Source organism: Physeter macrocephalus, chromosome 21, assembly GCF_002837175.3.
Source record: "Physeter macrocephalus isolate SW-GA chromosome 21, ASM283717v5, whole genome shotgun sequence".
NCBI classification, from domain to species: Eukaryota; Metazoa; Chordata; class Mammalia; order Artiodactyla; family Physeteridae; genus Physeter; species Physeter macrocephalus.
In genome coordinates, this window is record NC_041234.1 from 43,000,380 (window position 1) to 43,019,251 (window position 18,872).

Here is an 18,872-nt window from a genome sequence, read left to right on the forward strand (position 1 = left end):
CCTTCATCTGCTGTGTGCTTTTCTGTCTTCTCATTTTGCTTATCTTGCTGTGTTTGGGGTCTCCTTTTCACAGGCTGCAGGTTTGTAGTTCCCGTTATTTTTGTTTTCTGTACCCAGTGGCTAAGGTTGTTTTAGTGATTCCACTATTTTATCTTCCAGGTCACTTATCCGTTCTTCTGCCTCAGTTATTCTGCTATTGATCCCTTCTAGAATATTTTTAATTTCATTTATTGTGTTGTTCATCGTTGCTTGTTTCGTCTTTAGTTCTTCTAGGTCCTTGTTAAATGTTTCTGGCATTTTCTCTATACTCTTTCAAAGATTTTGGGTCTTCTTTACTCTCATTATTCTGAATTCTTTTTCAGGTAGACTGCCTATTTCCTCTTCATTTGTTAGGTGTGGTGTGTTTTTACCTTGCTCCTTCATCTGCTGTGTGCTTTTCTGTCTTCTCATTTTGCTTATCTTGCTGTGTTTGGGGTCTCCTTTTCACAGGCTGCAGGTTTGTAGTTCCCGTTATTTTTGTTTTCTGTACCCAGTGGCTAAGGTTGTTTTAGTGAGTTGTGTAGGCTTCCTGGTGGAGGGGACTAGTGCCTTTGTTCTGGTGGATGAGGCTGGATCTTGTCTTTCTGGTAGGTAGGTCCATGTCTGGTGGTGTGTTTGGGGGTGTCTGTAGCCTTATTATGATTTTAGGCAGCCTCTCTGCTAATGGATGGGGGCAGTGTTCCTGTCTTGCTAGGTGTTTGGTATAGGGTGCCCAGCACTGTAGCTTGCTGTTCGAATGTTGGTGCATTTAATGTTGTCCCAGAGTTCTCTGAGACTGTCCCCAATTCTTTCCATTCTTTTATTTTATTCTGCTCTGCAGTAATCATCTGGGAGATTTTCACCATTTGATATTACGTGGAGCTGGGAGGTCTCTTGTCGGCCAGTGTCCTGACGTTGGCTCTCCCATGTCAGAGGCACAGCACTGACTACTGGCTGGAGCATCAAGAGCATTTCATCCACACGTCTCAGAATACAAGGGAGAAAAAGAAAGAAAGAAAGAGGATAAAATAAAATAAAGTAAGATAGAATAAAATAAAGTTATTAAAACAAAAAATAATTTTAAGAAATTTTTTTTAAAAGAGTAAAAAAAAAAAAATAACGGACAGACAGAACCCTAGGACAAATGGTGAAAGCAAAGCTATACAGACAAAATCTCACACTGAAGCATACACATACACACTCACAAAAAGAGAAAAAGGGGAAAAAGAATTTATCTTGCTCCCAAAGTCCACCTCCTCAATTTTGGATGATTCATTGTCTATTCAGGTATTCCACAGATGCAGCGTACATGAAGTTGATTTTGGAGATTTAATCTGCTGCCCCTGATGCTGCTGGGATGGATTTCCCTTTCTCCTCTCTGTTCGCACAGCTCTCGGTGTTCAGCTTTTGATTTGGCCCCACCTCTGTGTGTAGGTTGCCTGAGGACTTCTGTTCTTCCCTCAGACAGGACGGTTAAAGGAGCAGCTGATACGGGGCCTCTGGCTCACTCAGGCTGGGGGGAGGGAGGGGTACGGATGCTGGGCAAGCCTGCCGCGGCAGAGGCTGTTGTGACTTTGCACCAGCCTGAGGTGCGTTGTGCGTTCTCCTTGGGAAGTTGTCCCTGGATCCCGGGACCCTGGCAGTGGTGGGCTTCACAGCCTCCTGGGGGGTGAGGTGTGGAAAGTGACCTGTGCTCGCACACAGGCTTCTTGGTGGCGGCAACATCAGCCTTAGCATCTCATGCCCGTCTCTGGGGGTCCACGCTGACAGCCGCGGCTCACGCTCGTCTCTGGAGCTCCTTTAAGCCATGCTCTTAATCCCCTCTCCTTGCGCACCAGGAAACACAGAGGGAAGAAAAAGTCTCTTGACTCTTCGGCAGGTCCAAACTTTTTCCCGGACTCCCTTCCAGCTAGCCGTGGTGCACTAACCCCTTCAGGCTGTGTTCACACTGCCAACCCCAGTCCTCTCCCTGTGATCCGACCGAAGCCTGATCCTCAGCTCCCAGCCCCCACCTGCCCCAGCGGGTGAGCAGACAAGCCTCTGGGGCTGGTGAGTGCTGGTCAGCACTGATCTTCTGTGCGGGAATATCTCTGCCTTGCCCTCCGCACCCCTGTTACTGCACTCTCATCTGCGGCTCCAAAGCTTCCCCCCTCAGCCACCAGCAGTCTCCACCCGCGAAGGGGCTTCCTAGTGTGTGGAAACCTTTCCTCCTTCACAGCTCCCTCCCACTGGTGCAGGTCCTGTCCCTATTCTTTTGTCTCTGTTTTTTCTTTTTTCGTTTGCCCTACCCAGGTAAGTGGGGATTTTCTTGCCTTTTGGGAGGTCTGAGGTCTTCTGCCAGCGTTCAGTGGGTGTTCTATAGGAGCAGTTTCATGTGCAGATGTATTTCTGATGTATCTGTCTGGAGGAAGATGATCTCTGCTTCTTACTCTTCCACCATCTTCCTCTGCTTCCAAGAAAGAAGGTTCTTAAAGGCTCTTTTCTTACTTTCCCTAGGAACCCTGGATGGGAACTTCCCTCCTCAGCGGCAGGACGTGGACAATGATTTCTTCCTGCTCTTTAGTGTGATAGATGAGAATCTTAGCTGGCATATCAATGAGAACATTGCCACTTACTGCTCAGACCCTGCCTCAGTGGACATAGAAGATGAGACCTTTCAGGAGAGCAATAGGATGCACGGTAAGCTGGGAGTATGTGGCCACACTATGACAGTGAACATTGATGGAGGGTCTCCACTGGGCCTTGCATTTGGTGGATATTTTCACATACCTGGTTCCTTTTAATTCTCACAAGGACCGTGAGTAGTAGGTGGTTTTCCCCTGTTTCCCTCATGAGGAAACCGAGGCTCTAGGATTACACAGAAATTAAATAGCACAGCTAAAATTCCAACCCTGATATATCTGACTGCATAGGTTATGCTCTTGCCTTTAGGTACCCTGCTTTCTATAGTGGAATACCCCAGGCTGTGGACTCCAAAGTCACATACTATATGCTCAAGTCACTTTGGTGAGGATTGCTTACTGATATAATTAGTTAACATTTCTTTGTTCTAAAAAGGATGCAAACTGTGAAAATTACACATTTTGTAGAGAAAATAAATGACTTCCCATAAGGGAGTTGACCATCTTAATTAAATTTAAAACAAGCTAAAGGCACGAAAGCCTGAGGCATGGACAGAGAACTGATTTTAGAAATGAAAGTAAGTGATTTTGCTTTTGTTTATTTATGGGAGTGGTTTACTTGGTGGCAGAGGTGGGCTCAAAATGAGAGAGTCCCAAGGGGAGGTGAAAACTCAGAGGGAAGATGCAAAGGATGGCTTGGACAGCTCAAATTTCTCTTAGTTTTATACCAATTGCTTGTAATAACTATTATAATTAGTTAGCTAACTTGACAACTGTCCTGTGGAAGTTTCAGAAGAAATTGGCTTAGATGGAAAGAAAGTTTGTAAAATAAACTCCATTTCTTAGAAAGCTTCCTCAGATTTATGGGTCGGAATCCTGGCTCTACCACATAATAGATTTGTGGTCTTGGGAGAGAAGTAACTTTAGCTCTCTGAGCCTTGATTTTCACATTTTTTCCATAATAACAGCGAATTCTGCCTATTTCCCAGGGATGTTTGTGCGATTTATATAAGATAATATATATGGTCAGCACAGTGTGCTCTTTGAATCCTCATCTAAATGTTATCTATTATTATTGTCAGATGGTAAGGCCTCTCTCATTGGGCTGTCCTTTCCTAACTCTGATATTTTCTTTTGCAGCAATCAATGGCTTTGTCTTTGGAAACTTACCAGATCTGAACATGTGTGCACAGAAGCGTGTGGCCTGGCACTTGTTTGGCATGGGCAACGAGGTAGATGTCCACACAGCTTTCTTCCATGGACAGATGCTGACCATCCGAGGCCACCGAACTGATGTGGCTCATATCTTTCCAGCCACTTTTGTGACTGCTGAGATGGTGCCCCAGGAACCTGGCACTTGGTTAATTAGCTGCCAAGTGAATAGTCACTTGCAAGGTGAGATCCAACATCTCTGATCTTTCAGATACAGGACGTAAGTGGCAGTGATGGTTATCAGGAGGCTGGGTTTCTGGCCTGGAGACATAAGATTGGTCTTTCAGATGAGGTAGTTGGATATAAATGATGAAACATTAGACTAGAATTCTGGGATTCCAGGTTCTTTCCTGGCTCAGCCATTAAATTGCAAGGTGACCTGGGGCATTGCTCTCTGAGTTTCATCTTCCCCATCTCTAACATAAGATGGTATAGGAATGGATGAGTGAACGTTTAAGCTGCCTTTTTTTTTTTTGCTCAGAATTCTAAGGAATTAAAACCTGATAGTATTTGCTGCTGATTGAACAGGGAGTGAAGGAGTAATTAGTTAAAGAAGAGTAAGGCTTCTTCAGGAGATCATGGAGTATTGTGGGCAAGTAGTGACACTCTATTTAGAATCCAACAGCAATAGGTTTAGAAGGTTTTGTTTTTAGAAGGAGAATGGTTGAGGTAATGGCCCTGTGCAGTGAGGAGCATCAGAGGAGCAGAGGAACCTATGAGACAATGGAAAGAGCATTAAGTAGGTGATTAGAAGGTTCAGGTTGTCTCAGCTCTGTGGAAAACTGAAGAAATCACTGTGTGACTTTGGAAAAGTCCCTTCCCACTTCTATGCTTCATTTGCCATATATATATATGGCAAATATATATATAAATATATATATAATATAATATATATAATATATATATTTATATATATAAATATATATATAAATATATATTTGGCAAATGTATATATATATGGCAAATATATCTATATATAAATATATATATGGCAAAAATTATATATATATATAATGGGAGATTGGGTTTAAATAGTTTCTAAGATCTTCTTCAGCTCTCACTTTCTAGAATTATTTGAAGTATTGTAAATCAAGTGAATGTCATGAAAGTGATATGTGAGTATGTGAAAGTGGATTTGAGTAGGTGAGGAATTATAGACTGGTGGGATATTAATTTTGGAACGGTAAGTTTGACCCAATAGGAGCCAGGTATTCATGTTCCATTGTCCAGGGTCTGCCCTCAGTACCAAATGTACCTGAGTAAGAGAATATGAATGTGGATGGAGGTTAGGGATGCAGTGCAATAGTGAAACAAACATAAGCCTTAGAGCCAGACAAGCCTGGACTCAAAACCTGGTTCCACCAGTTAGTTGTCTTTGATAAGATATATCACTTTTTTGAGTCTATGTTTCCTCATGAGGATTGCAATAATGATTCCTACCATATAAAGTTATAATGAGGTTTCAGAGAGAAAATGGGATTTTGAATCTTAGAGACGGGGGAATGATGAGACCCAGATCGTGGATACAAGAGAAGAAAACGAGTACTCAAATTTACAGTTAAACGATAGGTGCTTAAATCTCAACTCTACCTCTGACTAGCTATGTAATCTTGGGCAATTTACTTAACCTCTCTGATCCTTAATTTTCTTAATCTTCAAAAGGGGACATTAAAAGTCTGCTTCGGGCTTCCCTGGTGGCGCAGTGGTTGAGAGTCCGCCTGCTGATGCAGGGGACACGGGTTCGTGCCCTGGTCCAGGAAGATCCCACATGCCGCGGAGCGGCTAGGCCCGTGAGCCATGGCCGCTGAGCCTGCACGTCCGGAGCCTGTGCTCCGCAACGGGAGAGGCCACAAGAGTGAGAGGCCCGCGTACCGGAAAAAAAAAAAGTCTGCTTCATAGGCTAATTATGAGGATTGAAGGAGATAACATATGTAAATCACCTGACACAGGGCCTGGCATATAGTACACATTCAACAAAAATGAATATCCTTACCTCCTCCTTCTTCATACCTCGGATTTCTGATTTCAAATTTCAAATCTCCTTCGGATGTTGTGAGACTCAAATGAGATAATGTACCTGAATGACCTCTATAATTAGCCAAGCAAATACAACACAGTATCATCCATTACCATTATGCCTCAATGTAACATTTTCCACATTTGGAAACACTACTTAGAATCTAAATTTTCCTGACAGTCCCAAGTGTGAAGCTTCGTCTTCATGTGTAGATGATGTTCCATTACTTTGGGAGCTTCCCACTTTACAAATAACTTACTCCTCTTTTTAAAATTTGATGCTTCCATGGGCCTAGTGTGGTAGATTTCCCTATTCTCCCCATTTACAAATCAGGGGTTAAGCTCAGGTGTAGGAAGTGACTTGCCTAAGGTCCTATAGATAAGGATAAGTCTTAGGCTTGAACTCAGGTATTTTGACTTTAAGCTCTGAGATGTTGCTACAATGTAAGCATTTTGCAGAGGCAAGAGCAAGGGTCTGGTAAATGAGTCAGTGGTGGTGAGCAGGTGGAGATACTTGAATTCCCACATGGGCTCCCTCTCTCCCAGCTAGGCTCTTTAGGAGTGAGAGAAAGTAGCCCATTTGGAGGCAGGGGTAAAGAGCCTAGTGGAAGGTGGAAGGGGGAAACATTAGGAGAAGGAGAAAGCTGAGTCACCTGGGTAGAAGATGTTTTGGGTGGAATGGAGCTAGCCATGATGTTCTTCCTGCAGATGGCATGCAAGCACTCTACAAGATCAAGTCTTGCTCCATGGCACCTCCCATGAACCTACTCACAGGCAAAGTCCGGCAGTACTTCATTGAGGCCCATGAGATTCAATGGGACTATGGCCCAATGGGGCATGATGGGAGTACGGGGAAGAATTTGAGGGAACCAGGCAGGTAAGAGGTAGTGTATTCCCTCTCCCTACTCCTGGGCCCAACCATAAACATCTATTACTCCCTCTCAGAAATCTCTCACTTCACTTGGGGATCACAATCATTGTTTGTCTGAAGTTACATGGCACAAGTGATAGCCAAATTCTTGTGGCCCCCAGAAGTGCTTGCTCTTGGGGAGCTATAAAGCTTTTTGTATGGTTATGTCATATTCCCAGCAAAGAGTTCAAGCAGAAAAGAAGGCCCAGGTGGGACCAGATCATTTAAAATCACATTTCTCCAACTCTAATTTACTAATTATTTACCTCTTTGCTCCTTCCTTTCTTTACCATAGTCTGAAGGAGACATTTAAGCTGAAGTGTAAAATGAACTCTGAGAAGTGTAGGAAGAGGGGAAGCAACCTGCCTGTGCCCATTCCGTGCTCATCCTTTTGGAGGAATTTCTCCAAATTCTCATGCCTCATCCATGACTCAGATGTGGGCAAGATAGAGTAGAAGGTTAGTGCCCTAATCAGTTGCTAGGCCTTAAGTTATACTGACTCACTGGTCTATCAGTGATTCAAGGTTTTTCAAAAGAGGCACTTGATAGATGACTAAGAGAGTTTATGGAGAAATATTCTAGGACACCCAATCACGTTTATTCTTCCAGTAGGAAATAATGGAATGAATCTGCAGAAAACATAGGAAAGTAGGCACTTGGGTGTCAGCATGGCTTCTAAGAATCTGCAGCTGGTCTTGCTAAGTTAGTGGGTTTTCATTTTTGAAAGAAAGATATTATTGATTAAGGGAAGAAAGGATCTTGAGTACCTGAGGATGGTTAAGGACAGATGTAAGACTACTTAACTCTGGAGAACAAAACTGATCCCAGTGTCTAGAACTTACAAGCAAGAAGATTTCAGCCTATTTCTATACAACAGTAAAATGAATTGCTTTCTCTGAAAACGAGTTCCCTGATCTTGGAAAGGCTCAAACAGAAGCTGTGTATTGCTAATTTGTGTTGTCACCAGAGGAGATACCTTCAGTGGGTGGAAGTTAACCTGGATGATCTCTGAGGTCCTTCCTAATCACAAAGATCCATAACTTGATGAGAAAAAGGGTGAGATGGAAACCTATTTGACACATGGCTAAATCATTTGAAATTTGCCTCCTTTTATGCCAGTGGTTCAGATAAATTCTTCCAGAAGAGCTCCAGCCGAATCGGGGGTACTTACTGGAAAGTTCGATATGAAGCCTTCCAAGATGAGACATTCCAGGAAAAGGTGCAGCTGGAGGAAGATAAGCATCTTGGAATCCTGGGTGAGGAATCCTTAACTTGTGAACTTAATTGACTAGAGCCAGATAATTGGGAAAGGCTTAGAAACTGGAGTCTGATGACAGCTCAGAAACACACTCTAGACCAACATTTCCCAAAGTGAGTCCCAAGAGATGAGTGTTTTGTGAGAAAGGGTTATAGGTCTGAATGTGTCTGCAAAAAGGGCTTCCCAGAGTCTTGGATTTATTTTTGTTCATCATGTATCTCCAAGATGGGAGTAGAGTATATAGCATTTCTTATATTTACTTTACTACTGAAACCTTTTTTTCATTGAACATCTTCTGATAGCAGTGTTGTACATATCACACTTTTAAACGTTATTCTCTAGGTGTATTTCTGAAGGGCTATATAAGGCAGTAAGACCGTTCATGTTCTTGGCAATATGGGACCAGGAGCAGATTGGCATGACATGCAGACATGCTTGCTATGGTGAGGGATGTGGAACAAAACTTAGGGCCTGACCTTAGAGAAGGTATCTAGAAGGCCTAAAGCACAGTATAGCACTGAAATACTATAGGAAGGTTGGGTGTGGCTTAGTCACTTGGTAGAGCAGGAAATAAGATAGATCAGATGGGAGAAAGCTTTGAAAATGAAATAATGTAATGGACCATATTCTGGGGATAGGTGTGTACCAGTTGATTTTAGGAGATCTGAACATGGACAATTGCTGTTTCATTAGCTGGATAGGGAGATATAAGGAGCAGAAACCCACCTGGGTTTGGGAAAGAGGGTGGGTGGAGAGTAGTAAGGAGCTATCATTAGCTGGTATTAAGTATTGGTCCCCAGTCCTTGTTTTTCTTCAATATTTTATTGTGGTAAAATATGCATAACATAAAATTTACCATCTTAACCATTTTAAAGTACACTGTTCAATGGTATTAAATGCATTCATAGCATTGCACAGCCATCACCACCATCCATCTCCATAACTCTTTTCATCTTGTAAAACTGAAGCACTATACTCATTAAAAAATAACTCCCCAGGCTTCCCTTGTGGCGCAGTGGTTGAGAGTCCACCTGCCAATGCAGGGGACGCGGGTTCGTGCTCCGGTCCGGGAAGATCCCACATGACGCGGAGCAGCTAGGCCCGTGAGCCATGGCCGCTGAGCCTGCGCATCCGGAGCCTGTGCTCCGCAACGGGAGAGGCCACAACAGTGACAGGCCTGCATACCGTAAAAAAAACACAAAAAACAAAAACTACCCATTCTTCCCTCCCCCCAGCGCTTGGCAACCACCATTCTACTTTCTGTCTCTATGATTTTGATTACCTTAAGTACCTCATATAAGTGGAATTTTACAATATTTGTCTTTTTGTGACTCACATTTCACTTAGAATAATGTCCTCAAGGTCCATCCATGTTGTAGTATATGGCAGAATTTCCACTGTAGTTTTACTTATCCACTCATCTATCAATGGACACTTGGTTTGCTTCCACATTTTAGCTGTTTGGAATAATGTTGCTATGAATATGGGTGTACAAATGTCTCTTTGAGACAGGCTTTCAATTACCTTGGGTATATACACAGAAGTGGAATTGCTGGGTCTTATGGTAATTCTAGTTTTAATTCTTTGAGGAACCACCATGCTGTTTTCCACAGTGACTGCACCATTTTACAATCCCACCAACAGTGCATAAGTGTTCCAATTTCTACACATCCTTGGCAACACTTATTTTCTGATTTTTTTCATAGTATCCATCCTAATGGGTATGAGGAGTTGGCTTATTGTAGTTTTGATTTTCATTTCCCTGATGATTAGTGACGTTGAGCATCTTTCCATGTGCCCATTGGCCGTTTGTATATCTTCTTTGGAAATATGTCTATTCAAATCCTTTGTGCACCTTTAGTTGAATTATTTTTTTGTTGTTGAGTTTTAGGAGTTCTCTATATATTCTGGATATTAATCCCCTGTCAGATGTATGATTTGCAAATATTTTCTCCCATTCTGTGGGCTGCCTTTTCACTCTGTTGGTAGTGTCTTTTGATGCACACTTAAAAATTTTTTTCATGAAATACAATATGTTTATTTTTTTTAGTTACCTGTGTCTTTGGTGTCATAGTGAAGAAATCATTGCCAAATCCAGTGTCCTGAATATTTTGCCCTATATTTACTGACAAGAGTTGTATTGCTTTAGGTACATTTAGATCTTTGATTTACTTTTATTTAATTTTTGCATATGGTGTTAGGTAAGGGTTCAACTTCATTCTTTTTCATATCCAAATCCAGTTTTCCCAGCACCATTTGTTTAAAAGACTATCCTCATATCTGCAAGGGTTTATTTCTGGGCTCTCTATACTATTCCATTGGTCTATATGTCTGTCTTTATGCCAATATCACACTGTTTTGATAACCATAGCTCTGTAGTAAGTTTTAAAATCAGGAAATGTGATGTCTTCTAGTTTGTTCTTTTTTCCCCAAGATTATTTTGCTATTTGGAGTCCCTTGAGGTTACATATGAATTTTAGAAAGGGTTTTTCCACTTCAAAATCATCATTGAGATTTTGATAGAAATTTCACTGAATCTATAGGTAGTATTGACATTTTAACAATATTAAGTCTTCTGATCTATGAACATGCAATATGTTTCCATTTTTTATGTCTATTTTATTTCAGCAATGTTTTGTAGTTTTCATTCTACAAGTTTTTCACAACCTTGGTTAAATAAATTCTAAGTATTTTATTCTTTTCCATGGTATTATAAATGCAATGTGCTTTTGTAATTTCTTTTTCAGATTTTTCAATGTTAGTGCAAATGACTTTGTTGATTTTGTATCCTACTACTTTGCCTAATTCATTAATTCTAACAGTTTTTTTGTGGACACTTTAGGATTTTCTAAATAAGTATAATAAAGGTCTTATCATCTGCAAACAGAGATAATTTTACTTCTTCATTTCCAATTTGGATATCTTTAATTTCTTTTTCTTGACTAATTGATCTGGCTAGAAGTCCCAGTAATATGTTGAATACAAATGGTAAAAGCAGGCATCCTTGCTCTTTCCTGATCTCAGAGGAAAACTTTTCAGTCTTTCTATATCGAGTATGATGTTTGCTGTGGGTTTTTCATATATGGCTTTTATTATATAGAAGTAGACTCCTTCTATTCCTAGTATCTGGAATTTTTTAAAAATTATTAAAAGGTGTTGAATTTTGTCCAGTTTTTTTTCTGCATCAATCAACATGATCATTATTTCCCTTCATTTTGTTAACGTAATATATTACATTGATTAATTTTTGTATGTTGAAACATTCCTGCATTCCAGGAATAAAACCGACTTAGTCATGGTGTGTAATGGGTTTTTTTTTTTTTTGTTTTTTTTTAGGATTGAATGTATTTTTGTTTATTTTTTTAACATCTTTATTGGAGTATAATGGCATAACAGTGTAATCTTTTTAACATGCGGCTGTTTGTTTTGCTAGTATTTCACTGAGGATTTTTGCATCAGTGTTCATAAGTAATATTGGTGTGTGGTTTTCTTGTAATATCTTTGCCTGGCTTTGATATCAGTGTAATGCTGAACTCATAGAATGATTTAGGAAGTATTCCCTCCTCTACAATTTTTTTGGGAACATTTGAGTATTGGTATTAGTTCTTTAAATGTTTAGTAGAATTCACGAGTAAAGCCATCAAGTCCAGGGCTTTTCTTAGTTCCCAGATTTTTGATGACTGATTCAATCTCTTTATAGGTCTTTCAGATTTTCTATTACATTATGATTAAGTCTTGGTTGGTTTTCTGTTTAAGAAATTGTCTATTTTATCTAGGTTTTCCAATTTGTTGGTTTACAAACAAATTATAATCTTTTTAATAATCATAATCTTTTTATATAATCTCTTATAAATTTTTTTTCTTTACTTCTATAGAATCAGTAGTAATGTCCCCAATTTCATTTCTGATTTTAGTAATTTGAGTCTCCTTTACTTTTTTCTTACTCCCTCAAACTAAAGATTTTTCAATGTTGTTGACCATTTTGAAGAACCACTTTTGGTTTCATTGATTTTTTTTAACATGTTTATTGGAATATAATTGCTTTACAATGTTGTGTTAATTGCTGCTGTATAACAAATTGAATCAGCTATATGTATACATATATCTCCATATCCACTCCCTCTTGCATCTCCCTCCCACCCCCCCTATCCAACTGCCTGTATAACAAATTGAATCAGCTATATGTATACATATATCTCCATATCCACTCCCTCTTGCATCTCCCTCCCACCCTCCCTATCCAACTGCTCTAGGGGGACACAAAGCACTGAGCTGATCTCCCTGTGCTATGCAGCTGCTTCCCACTAGCTATATATTTTACATTTGGTAGTGTATATATGTCCATGCTACTCTCTCATATCACCCAGCTTACCCATCCACCTCCCCATGTCCTCGAGTCCATTCTCTAGGTCTGTGTCTTTATTCCTCTCCTGCCCCTAAGTTGTTCAGAACCAGTTTTGTTAATTCCATATATATTTGTTAGTATACGGTATTTGTTTTTCTCTTTCTGACTTATTTCACACTGTATGACAGTCTCTATGTCCATCCACCTCACTGCAAATATCACAATTTCATTTCATTACATGTAGCTGTCCAGTTTTCCCAGCACCACTTATTGAAGAGGCTGTCTTTTCTCCATTGTATATTCTTGCCTCCTTTGTCAAAGATAAGGTGACCATATGTCCGTGGGTTTACCTCTGGGCTTTCTATCCTCTTCCATTGATCTAGATTTCTGCTTTTGTCCCCGTACCATACTGTCTTGATTACTGTAGCTTTGTAATATAGTCTGAAGTCAGGGAGCCTGATTCCTCCAGCTTGGTTTTTCTTTCTCAATATTGCTTTGGATATTCGGGGTCTTGTGTGTTTCCATACAAATTGTGAAAAAAATTTTCTAGATCTGTGAAAAATGCCATTGTTAGTTTGATAGGGATTGCATTGAATCTGTAGATTGCTTTGGGTAGTAGAGTCATTTTCACAATGTTGATTCTTCCAATCCAATAATATGGTATATCTCTCCATTTTACATCCTGTTACTTTACCAAATCATTGATCAAATCTAGTAGTTTTCTGTTGGCATTTTTAGGACACTCTATGTACAATATCATGTCATCTGCAAACAGTAACAGTTTTACCTCTTCTTTTCCGATTTGGATTCCTTTTATTTCTTTTTCCTCTCTGATTGCTGTGGCAAAATCTTCGAAAACTATGTTGAATAATAGTGGTGAGAGTGGGTAACCTTTTCTCGTTCCTGATCTTAGTCAAAATGGTTTCAGTTTTTCACCATTGCAAATGATGTTGGCTGTGGGTTTGTCACATATGGCCTTCATTTTGGTGAGGTAAGTTCCCTGTGTGCCTACTTTCCAGAGGTTTTTATCATAAATGGATGTTGATCTTAGTCAAATATTTTTCTTCATCTATGGAGATGATCATATGATTTTTATCCTTCAGTTTGTTAATATGGTGTATCACATTAATTGATTTGCGTATATTGAAGAATCCTGCATTCCTAGGATAAACCCCACTTGATCATGGTGTATGATACCTTTAATGTGCTGTTTGATTCTGTTTGCTAGTATTTTGTTGAGGATTTTTGCATCTTTGTTCATCAGCAATATTGGCCTGTAGTTTTTTGTGTTTCTGTGTGTGGCATCTTTGTCAGGTTTTGTATCAGAGTGATGGTGGCCTCGTAGAATTAGTTTGAGAGTGTTCCTCCATCTGCTATATTTTGGAAGAACTTGAGAAGGATAGGTATTAGTTCTTCTCTAAATATTTGATAGAATTTGCCTTTGAAGCTATCTGGTCTTGGACTTTGTTGGAAGATTTTTAATCATGGTTTCAATTTCATTGCTTGTGATTGGTCTGTTTATATTTTCTATTTCTTTCTGTTTCAGTCACAGAAGGTTGGGCTTTTCTAAGAATTTCTCCGTTTCTTCCAGGTTGTCCATTTTATGAGCATATAGTTGCTTGTAGTTATCTCTCATGATCCTTTGTATTTCTGCAGTGTCAGTTGTTTCTTGTCCTTTTTCGTTTCTACTTCTGTTGATTTGAGTCCTCTCCCTTTTTTTCCTTGATGAGTCTGACTAATGGTTTATCAATTTTGTTTATCTTATCAAAGAACCAGCTTTTAGTTTTATTGATCTTTGCTATCATTTCCTTCACTACTTTTTCATTTATTTCTGATCTGATCTTTAATGATTTCTTTCCTTCTGCTAATTTTGTTTTTTTTGTTGTTGTTCTTCTTTCTCTAATTGCTTTAGGTGTAAAGTTAGGTTGTTTATTTTTCTTGTTTCTTAAGGTAGTATTGTATTGCTATAAACTTCCCTCTTAGAACTGCTGTGCTGCATCCCATAGGTTTTCGGTCAGTTTGTTTTCATTGTCACTTGCTTCTAGGTATTTTTTGATTTCCTCTTTGATTTTTTCAGCAATCTCTTTGTTATTAAGTAGTGTATTGTTTAGCCTCCATATGTTTGTAGTTTTTACACATTTTTTTTCCTGTAATTTATATCTAACCTCATAGAGTTGTAGTCAGAAAAGATACTTAATATGAGTTCAGTTTTCTGAAATTTAACAAGGCTTGATTTGTGACCCAAGATATGATCTATCCTGGATAACGTTCAATGAGCAGTTGAGAAGAAAGTGTATTCTGTTGTTTTTGGATGGAATGTCCTATAAATACCAATTATGTCCATATTTTTAAATGTATCATTTAAAGCTTGTGATTCCTTATTTATTTTCATTTTGGTTGATCTGTCCATTGGTGAAAGTGGAGTGTTAAAGTCCCCTACTATTATTGGGTTACTGTCGATTTCCCCTTTTGTGGTTATTAGCATTTGCCTTATGTATTGAGCTGCTCCTATATTGGGTGTATAAATATTTCCAATTCTTATATCTTCCTCTTGGATTGATCCCTTGATCATTATATAGTGTCCTTCCTTATCTCTTGTAGTAGTCTTTATTTTAGAGTGTATTTTGTCTGATATGACTATCGCTACTCCAACTTTCTTTTGATTTCCATTTGCATGTAATATATTTTTCCATCCCCTCACTTTTAGTCTGTATGTGTCCTTAGGTCTGAAGTTGGTCTCTTGTAGACATCATGTATATGGGTCTTGTTTTCGTATTCATTTAACCAGTCTATGTCTTTTGGTTGGAGCATTTAATCCATCTACATTTAAAGTAATTATTGATATGTATGTCCTTATTACCATTTTCTAATTGTTTGCGGTTTGTTTTTGTAAGTTTTTCCTTTTCCTGTGTTTCCAGCGTGGAGAAGTTTCTTTATCATTTGTTGTAAATCTAGTTGGTTGTGCTGAATTCTCTTAACTTTTAATTGTCTGTAAAACTTTTAATTTCTCCATCAAACCTGAATGAGATCCTTGCTGGGTAGAGGAATCTTGGTTGTAGTTTTTTCCCTTTCATCACTTTAAATATATCCTGTCACTCCCTTCAGGCCTGCAGAGTTGCTGCTGAAAGATCAGCTGTTAACCTTATGGGGATTTTCTTGTATGTTATTTGTTGCTTTTCCCTTGTTGCTTTTAATATTTTTTCTTTGTATTTAATTTTCAATAGTTTTATTAATATGCGTTTTGGAGTGTTTCTCCTTGGATTTATCCTGTACGGGACTCTGTACTTCCTGGACTTTTTTGACTCTTTCCTTTCCCATATTAGGGAAGTTTTCACCTATAATTCTTCAAATATTTTCTCAGTGCCTTTCTTTTTCTCTTGTTCTTCTGGGACCCTTATAATTTGAATGTTGATGCATTTATTGTTGTCCCAGTGGTCTCTGAGACTGTCCTCAATTCTTATTGTTCTTTTTTCTTTATTCTGCTCTGTGGTAGTTAGTTCCACTATTTTATCTTACATGCCACTTATCTATTCTTCTGTCTCAGTTATTCTGTTATTGATTCCTTCTACAGAATTTTAAACTTCATTTATTGTGCTGTTCATCATTGTTTGTTTGCTCTTTAGTATTCTAGGTCCTTGTTAAATGTTTGTTGTATTTTCTCCATTGTATTTCCAAGATTTTGGATCATCTTCTATCATTACTGTGAGTTGTTTTTCAGGCAGAGTGCCTATTTCCTCTTCATTTGTTTGGTCTGGTGGGTTTTTACCTTGCTCTTTCATGTGATGTGTATTTCTCTGTCTTCTCATTTTGCTTATCTTACTGTGTTTGGGGGTCTCCATTTCACCAGCTGCAGGTTCATAGCTCCTGTTTTTTTTGGTATCGTCCTTCAGTGGGTAAGGTTGTTTCAGTGGGTTGTGTAGGATTCCTGGTGGAAGGCACTGGTGCCTATGTTCTGATGGATGAGACAGGATCTTGTCTTTCTGCTGGACAGGACCATGTCCAGTGGTGTTTTTTGGGGTGTCTGTGAACTTATTATGATTTTAGGTGACCTCTCTGCTAATGGATGGGGTTGTGTTTCTGTCCTGTTAATTATTTGGCCTAGGATGTCCAGCACTGCAGCTTGCTGTCTGTGAGTGGAACTGGGTCTTAACATTGAGGTGGAGATCTATGTGAGAGCTTTCGCCTTTTCATATTAGGTGGGGCTGGGAGGTCTCTGGTAGACTCATATCCTGAACTCAGCTCTTCCACCTCAGAGGCTCACGCTGGAGCACCAAGACCCTCTCAGCTAGTCAGATCAAAAAAAAGGGAGAAAAAAATAAAAGAAAGAAAAATATAATACTATATTTAAAAGAAAAAAATTTAAAATATAAAGTAAACAATAATTAAAAAAGAAGGAGAGAGCAACCAAACCCAAAACCTAATCCACCAATGATAACAACCACTAAAAACTATACAAAAACAAAAACAAAAAAAGACAGACAGAAGAACCCTAGGACAAATGGTAAATGCAAAGCTATACAGACAAGCACACACAAAGAAGCATACACATACACACTCACAAAAAGAGAAAAAGGAAAAAATATATATATATTAAAAAAAGGAAGAGAGCAACCAAATCAATAAACAAATCTACCAATGATAATAAGCTCTAAATACTAAACTAAAATAAACATAAAACCAGAAACAAATTAGATGCAGAAAGCAAATCCCAAGTCTACAGTTGCTCCCAAAGTCCACCACCTCAATTTTGGCATGATTCATTGTCTATTTAGGTATTCCGCAGATGCAGGGTACAGTAAAGTGATTGTGGAGATTGAATCCGCTGCTCATGAGGCTGCTGGGTGAGATTTCCCTTTCTCTTTGTTTGCACAGCTCCTGGGGTTCAGCTTTCATTTTGGCCTTGCTTCTGTATGTAGGTCTGCTGTGGCCATCTGTTCCCCACCCAGACAGGATGGGGTTAAAGGAGTGGTTGATTAAGGGGCTCTGGCTCACTCAGGTCAGGGAGAGGGAGGAGTCCAGAATGCAGGGTGAGCCTGAGGTGGCAGAGGTTGGCGTGATGTTGCAACAGCCTGAGGCACACCGTTTGTTCTCCCAGGGAAGTTGTCCCTGGATCTTGGGACCCTGGTAGTGGTGGGCTGCACAGGCTCCTGGGGGGGAGGTGTGTGTGTGTGGATAGCGACCTGTGCTTGCACACAGGCTTCTTAATGGCTGCAGCAGCAACCTTAGCGTTTCATGCCCGCCTCTGCTGTCCGTGCTGATAGCTGCAGCTCGCGCCCATCTCTGGAGCTCATTTAGGCAGTGCTCTGAATCTCCTCTCCTCACACACCCCAAATCAATGGTCTCTTGCCTCTTAGGCAGTTCCAGACTTTTTCCCAACTCCCTTCTGGCTAGCTGTGGTGCACTAGCCTCCTTTAAGCTGTGTTCATGCAGCCAACCCCAGTCCTCTCCCTGGGATCTGATCTCTGAAGCCTGAGCCTCAGCTCCCAGCCCCCTAATGCTCCAGTGGGTGAGCAGACAAGCCTCTCTGGCTGGTGAGTGCTGGTCAACACTGATCCTTGTGTGGGAATTTCTCTGCTTTGCCTTCTGTGTCCCTGTTGTTGTGCTCTCCTCCGTGGCTCCAAATCTTCCCCACTGTCCACCCACCGTCTCTGCCAGTGAAGGGGCTTCCCAGTGTGTGGAAGCTTTTCCTCCTTCACAGCTCCCTCCCAGAAGTGCAGGTCCCATTCCTATTCTTTTGTCTTTTTTTCCACTTTTCTCTTTTGCCCTACCCAGGCACATGGGGAGTTTCTTTCCTTTTGGGAAATCTGAGGTCTTCTGCCAGCATTCAGTAGATGTTCTGTAGGAGCTGTTCCACATGTAGATGTATTTTTGATGTTTTGTGGGAAGGAAGGTGATCTCCAAGTCTTACTCCTCCACCATCTTGAAGGTTCTCAATATTTGTTTTCATTGATTTTTAAAATTGTTTTTTTATTCTCTATTTTATTTATTTCTGCTCTAATCTTTATAATTTCCTTTCTTCTGCTAGCTTTGTGTTTTGATAGCTTTTATTTTCCTAGTTCCTTAAGTTGTAAAGTTGGGTTGTTGGTTTGTGAACTTTCTTGTTTTTTAAATGTGTTTATAGGTATAAGTTTCCTCCTTGGCACTGCTTTTATTACTTCTCATCTTTTGGTATGTTGTGTGGTCATTTTCATTTTCATTTTCCTCTACATATTTTGTAATTTCCCTTATGATCTCTTTTCTGATATACTGGTTGTTTAAAAGTGTGTTGCTTAATTTCCACAACTTTGTGAATTTTCCAGTTTTCCTTCTATTATTGTTTTCTTACTTTATCCCATTGTGGATGGAGACAATACTTTGTATGATATATTTTTAAGTCTATTGAGATTAATCTGTGGCCTAACTTATGGCTTATCTTGGAACATGTCCTCTGTGCACTTGAGAAGAATGTGTATTCTGTTCTTGTTCGGTAGAGTGTTCTGTATATATTATATC

At 39.7% G+C, this 18,872-nt stretch overlaps 1 protein-coding gene across 2 annotated transcripts in view; it reads left to right on the plus strand.

Annotated features, from left to right (window-relative positions):
• Positions 1 to 18,872, plus strand: part of HEPH (hephaestin) — a 98,949-nt gene that overhangs the window by 13,671 nt on the left and 66,406 nt on the right. For both annotated transcript variants that reach the window (XM_024116544.2, XM_024116546.2), the window contains exons 4-7: positions 2,515 to 2,697; positions 3,780 to 4,034; positions 6,576 to 6,744; positions 7,897 to 8,033. In XM_024116544.2, the coding sequence (XP_023972312.1) occupies positions 2,515 to 2,697; positions 3,780 to 4,034; positions 6,576 to 6,744; positions 7,897 to 8,033 (744 nt within the window). The remainder of the gene's footprint in view (positions 1 to 2,514; positions 2,698 to 3,779; positions 4,035 to 6,575; positions 6,745 to 7,896; positions 8,034 to 18,872) is intronic.